Genomic DNA, 6000 nt, shown 5'->3' on the forward strand with positions numbered 1-6000 from the left:
ATTTTCAATCCCTATGTCTCCATTGGTTTCATAATTCTAGGACTATCAATAAAATTAGACATTTATATTGCCCTTTTAAAGTCTGAAAAGTACTTTATATACATTATATAAATGTGCTCAAATCCCTGATATCCTAATATCATGCTGTTACCCTTCTGGACCACCACATCCTCTTATCCCCTTCTTATTGCCAGTCTGCATACTTAATTCTCTTCCTGCTGCCCATATCAACAATCTCAACCATCAAATCCAAGCTTAATGATGCCAAAGGCAGAATAAAATCCCCATCTCCTGACTCTGAGTAGTCTGCTTTTCCTGTTACACAGGATGCCTTAATTCAAATTCCTTGCTCCAAAGTCAAGGCTGGGCTCACTAACAAAATGATCTTTTTAAAAATCCCTTATTATTATTAGTAGTAGTAGTATTTTGATCTTTGTAGTAGCATTTGACACAATTGGCTACTCCTTTGTTGAAATGCTCAATTGCCTTGGCTTTCATTACCTTTTCATTACACAATTTTCATCTGATTCTTTCTCAATCTAACTAAACAAAGATATACCAAGCCCTTACTATGGACCAGGCAGGCACTGTGCTAGGAACTGGGGGGAAAAAGGACACTTTATAAAATAAATACTATTCTATGCCTTCAAGGAACTTATATTTTCCTGGAGAGATGCAATCTATATGCAAGTAAATACAAAATAATTTCCTGTCTCCATTGTTTTCCCATCTCTTTGAACATCTCCAGAATTTTTGCTCTCTCTCTCTCTCTCTTTCTCTTTCTCTTTCTCTCTCTCTCTCTCTCTCTTTCTCTCTCTTTCTCTTTCTCTCTCTCTCTCTCTCTCTTTCTCTCTCTTTCTCTCTCTCTCTCTCTCTCTCTTTCTCTCTCTCTCTCTCTCACATACACATATACACACATATATATGATATATTTACATATCTATATTATATATTTATAAACATTTATATATAAATATGTATTATATATATTCACTTATAATGATCTCACCTATAATGATCTCTTATGGCTCTAAGTATATAGAAACATATGGTTGAGGTAGCTAGAAGGCATGTTGAATGGAACATCAGACCTGGAGTCATTTTCTGTCAAATTCTGCCTGAGAAGCAACTGATTTACTCTGGATATGTCAATTAATCTATGTTTCCCTGTTTCCTAAACTGTAAAATGGGTATAATAACACCTATCTCCCAGGGTTGTTGTAAGGATCAAGTGAGATAATATTTGTCAAGCATTTAGCACTTGACTGGCACATAGTTTGGAGTGGGACCTCAGGGAAAGAAAGATTAGTTTTTCTTTTGTGGATGGAGGAGTTAAGTAGAAATGTTCAGTGCTGTTGCTTCGTCATTTTTTAGTTACATCTGACTCTTTGTACTCCATCTGGCAAAGATATTGCAGTGGTTTGCCATTTTCTTCTCTAGGTCATTTTACAAATAAGGAAACTGAAGCAAATGAGGTAAGCCACTTGTCCAGGGTCACACAGCAGTCAGTATTTCAGACTAGATTTGAACTTGTCTTCCTGATCCCTAGCACAATGCTCTATCCATTGTACTCTATAGTTGCCCGTGAGTACATTATAACCAATTCTGACAGAATTGAGAGAAGGGTCATGGAAATTAGAAATTGAATTGTGTAGGAAAGGGATAGCATCAGAGTACAGTGGCAAGAATAAATGCTTAATAAATGCTAGTTTCCTTCCTTCTGTACTTCATGGATCTAGAACTGGAAGGGATTTCAAAGGTTATCCTATACATATTCCCTAATTTTATAGATATAAGGATTTGCCCAAGACTACAGAAATGTGGGTTATGACATCCTCAGACCATGGTTACAATATTTCTTGCCATCATACTTTGATGCCATCCCTTACCTCCATGATTGCCATCCAATTTCTCCAGTCCTTTTATCTACTTACTACAGTAACCCTGAGCAAATCCACTTCCTCCTGTGTACCTCAGTTTCCTCATCTGTAAAATGAGCTGGAGAAGGAAATTACAAATCACTCCCATGTCTTTGCCAAAAAAATTCCAAATGGAGTCATGAAGAGTTGGGCATGACTAAAAATGACTGAACTACAACAAAAACTGAACATCTCTACCAAATTATTTCATCAACAAAACAAAAACCAATCTTTCTCTTCTTGCTGCCCTATTCCAAACTCAACCCTCGCGCTGCCCCTCCAAACTCTCTATTTCTGCTAATAGTACCAACATTCTCATACTCGGGCGAGAAACTTTGGACTTCTCCCCCACACTCTTCTATTCCTTGTCCAATCAAACTTAACATCATTCAAATCCACCTCCTTTTCATTCCCACTCCCTTTCATTTTAGGTGGGAGAGAATATCACCTGAATCTCTTCTCTTCTATTTTTCCCCTTTATATTCTTCCCAAAGCTTCCTTTGATATTTAAACTTGAAAAAAAAATACTTGGTTTCAAAAATCCAAAGTTAGAAAATATATTTAATAAAGGCTTGTTGATTGATTCACTGAAGGACTTTTACTTCTGTGTTTGTTTGTGTAGAGCCTAGTGTCTGGCACGTGCTTACTGAATGTTTGTTGATCTATTTATTATGGTTCTGAGCAAATCCCTTTACCTCTCTCAGACTCAGTTTCCTCATTTGTAAAATCATTCCTCCTGGAGTTTAACGGAGTTAGAGGAAATGATGAAAGGGAGAGCTCTGAAATGTTCTACTGCTACCTTCCTTAATAAAGCCCTCCTCTTCTCTTGCCCTACTGTGTGGGATGGAGGTAACCCTTGCTCCTTGAAGCTTTGACAATTCCTAGGAAGCCAGAAAAGCTGTGAGTCCTGGATTGAATCCATCTGTTGGTCAAGTTCCAGCCCAGCCAGGTTTGAAGATGCTTATCACTTTTTTGGATGACCCTTTAATAAGGCAGAAAGGAATTGTGGTCTGCAGATCCAAGGAAAACCCCACATCAATGAAATCACAGCTTGCTTAAATATTAAAGTATAAAGAAGTGTTATTAATAACATATGTTTTAACTGTTCCACAAGAAGCAAATTTTCACAAGTTTTACTAAATGTTTAACAGAGTAGATTAAGGTACTCAAAGTCGCATAAATGAGAAGTGTTGGCCTTCTCACTTAGGGACATAATTTTAGCTCAAACTTTAGAAGTCATTTAGGGCAACCCCTTTATTTTTACCTCTTTGAAGCACAAAGTCACAGAGCTAGTGACAAATTCAAGACTGGAAATTGGATCCCTTGACTTCAAAACCACGGTGCTCTCCATCAAAACACCTATTTGCATTTAGTTTTTTCTTAACAACAAAACTGTAAAGTTGGCAAGGTTATTATCTTTTTTTCTTACAGCTGAGGAAACTGAAGCTTAGGGAACTAAAGACATTTGCCCAGTGCTAGTCAGTGTCAGAGCTGGCAAGCTAAATTCAGTTCATCTCACTTTAAATTGAATCCTTGACACTAAATTAGAGGCTCCCAATCATCCATCAAGAATTGCCCCACCTCTGCCCTTTTACCCTTCCTACTAGGCCTTCAATGAAAATACTTGGGCTTTTTTTTTTTTACATTTTTTTTTAATATTGACTTCCAAATTCTTTTCTCACTTCAACCATTCCCCTACTCAGTGAGAAAGCAAGCAATAAGAAATCATGCAAAATGTTATTTCCTTATTTTTTTTTTTTGACAATAAGACGTAGAATTCCTTGAATGTAGGGACTGTTCTTTGACTTTGCATCTAGCATAGTACTTAGTACATATGTGCTTAATATTAATATTATATAGTATATATGTACTATATATATTAGTAACAATAATAATGCTTCTTGAATTGATTGATATCTTCCTCTCCCCTAAGAAATATTGAAGACAAATAGTTCACAAGTTCTACAAGCTAAGGATCTTTAATGACCAATTTTTTCATGGATGGTATACAGAAAAGGAGCCCATGCTATCCAGGGAAGAAAGCACTGATTCTAGAACTAGAGGAGCTGGATTCAAATCTAACATTTATTACTTATTACTTGTCTAACCTTTAATTTCTCTGATCTTCAGTTTCCTCACTAATAGAAATGAGACAATTGGATTAGATAATCAAAAATCCCCACTACCTCTAATATAAGAATAAGACACTAGATGTGGATGTAAAGAAAACCTGGCTTCACATCTGCAAGCTATGTGGTCCTTGGCAAATATTTTTTGTGTTAAATATGTGCAATTTTAAAAATATATATTTTCATATTTGTCATGTTGTACAAGAAAAATCAGATCAAAAAGGGAATAAAAACCACAGGGGAAACAAAAAGCAAACTCTAACAATAACAAAAAATTTTGATCCATATTTGGTCTCTATAGTTCTGTTTCTGAATGTGGATGGATCTTTCTATCCCAAGTCTATTGGAATTGCTTGGCAAATTCTTTAACTTTTGTTAGTTTCCTTCTCTGTAAAATGTGGGATTTGAATCTATGAACTTTTCAGCTCTAAATCGATGATTGTGGTCTAAGAACCGGAAAGAGAAAAAAACAGATTTGTTATGATGTAATTTCCCACAGCTCTGAACTTCCTCTTACCACTGTGGGAGAGAACTCCAGCTTATCTTCCTTTCCTTTCTCTTCTACCCTTTCTCCCTCCCTCCTTCAAATAAATTTCTTTCATTGCCAAGGGCTAATTCACAAAAAGTGGGTTAATCCTTGGGAGAGATAGGAAGCCCGATTTGTTTAAAACACAAAGTACTCTCCTACAGGACCACAAATCTTCAAGCTAGAAATGGCTGGGTTTTGTCACTTTCTTAATCCAAACCCCAACTCTGGAACAGAAATAAAGGAATACTAGACTTACAATATTAGCAGAGTGCCACAAAGCACTAGTAAAGTCCAGGTTTCCATGGATAGGCTGGTAAGGAAACCCATGCTTCAGATTCAGTGATTAAAGCTGAGAGACTTCTACTGCTACTGAGAAAAAAGGAATGGCTGATCTAGCTGCACTTTGCTCTGGGTGTGTCTAGTTTTTGCTGCTGGTCACATGCTGACATCTAGGGTGTTTCCTGCATCTATGGATTTCTCACAACCTTGGCTTCCAAAAGGAAATACAAAATGTTCATGTGAGCCCAGAGCTGGTAGATTTAGCAGTGGAGGATACTGACTGCAGAGGTCATGTTATGGATGAGCCACAAAACTAGGGTGGGTGACTTGTCTACAATCACAGAGCTAGCAAGTAGCAGGGATGGGGTTTAAGCCCTGGATCTCTAGCTCCAAACTCAGGATTCTTTCCACTGCCTCCTAAAAGACTTGTTTTCTTTGGGAATCTCTAGGCTACTTCCTGTAATCCTGGAATTCCCCTTGCTTTTCCTTTCAGAAGAGCTTGGCCCAGGTCCTCTAAATTCTCTACCCCAAGAACATCTGTCTGCTTGTGAAATTACAACCCAGACAGTCAAAGATCTCAGGATCAGTCAGTAGGGTTTCCAAGGGCCACCCACTAGCGCTGGAACAATATGTACCGTGGAAAACACAAAGTGTGACTGTTGCTAGGAAAACACAGTCTCTAAATTTTGAGATTATCATTCAGGACCCAAAGAGGGAAAAGATAAATTGAGTATATGTGTATGTTTACCCTTTTAAAAAGTTTTTCAAAAATGCCAAATTTTGTAATTAGAAATGTCACTTTTTTTCCCCCTGAGGCAATTGGGATTAAATGACTTGCCCAGAGTCACACAGATAGTAAGTGTTAAGTGTCTGAGGTCAGATTTGAACTCAGGTCCTTCTGACTTCAGGGCTGATGCTCTATTCACTGAACCACCTAGCTATTCTTCCCAGTTTTTTTAACATCTCCTCCAGTAGATCATTTTCCTTTTCTGTCATATAGTCAACCTGACAGGTATGACCTCAGAATTTACCTCAGAGTTCTTTTCATTTGCATTTGTCTAATCAGTAATAATTTGCATCATTTTTTCACATGACTATTGATAACTTTGATTTCTTTTTCTGAAAATTACCTATTCATATCTTT

General features: G+C 37.1%; 1 protein-coding gene across 1 annotated transcript in view; it reads right to left on the reverse strand.

Annotated features, from left to right (window-relative positions):
* The window catches only part of LOC127563631 (cytochrome P450 3A24-like), a 50643-nt gene extending 45698 nt beyond the window's left edge, over positions 1–4945 (reverse strand). Inside the window, exon 1 of the mRNA XM_052000078.1 lies at positions 4834–4945. Within this exon, the coding sequence (XP_051856038.1) occupies positions 4834–4904 (71 nt within the window). The 5' untranslated portion in view covers positions 4905–4945. The remainder of the gene's footprint in view (positions 1–4833) is intronic.
* Between the last annotated feature and the right edge of the window lie 1055 nt (positions 4946–6000).

Source organism: Antechinus flavipes, chromosome 1 (genome assembly GCF_016432865.1).
Source record: "Antechinus flavipes isolate AdamAnt ecotype Samford, QLD, Australia chromosome 1, AdamAnt_v2, whole genome shotgun sequence".
NCBI lineage: Eukaryota > Metazoa > Chordata > Mammalia > Dasyuromorphia > Dasyuridae > Antechinus > Antechinus flavipes.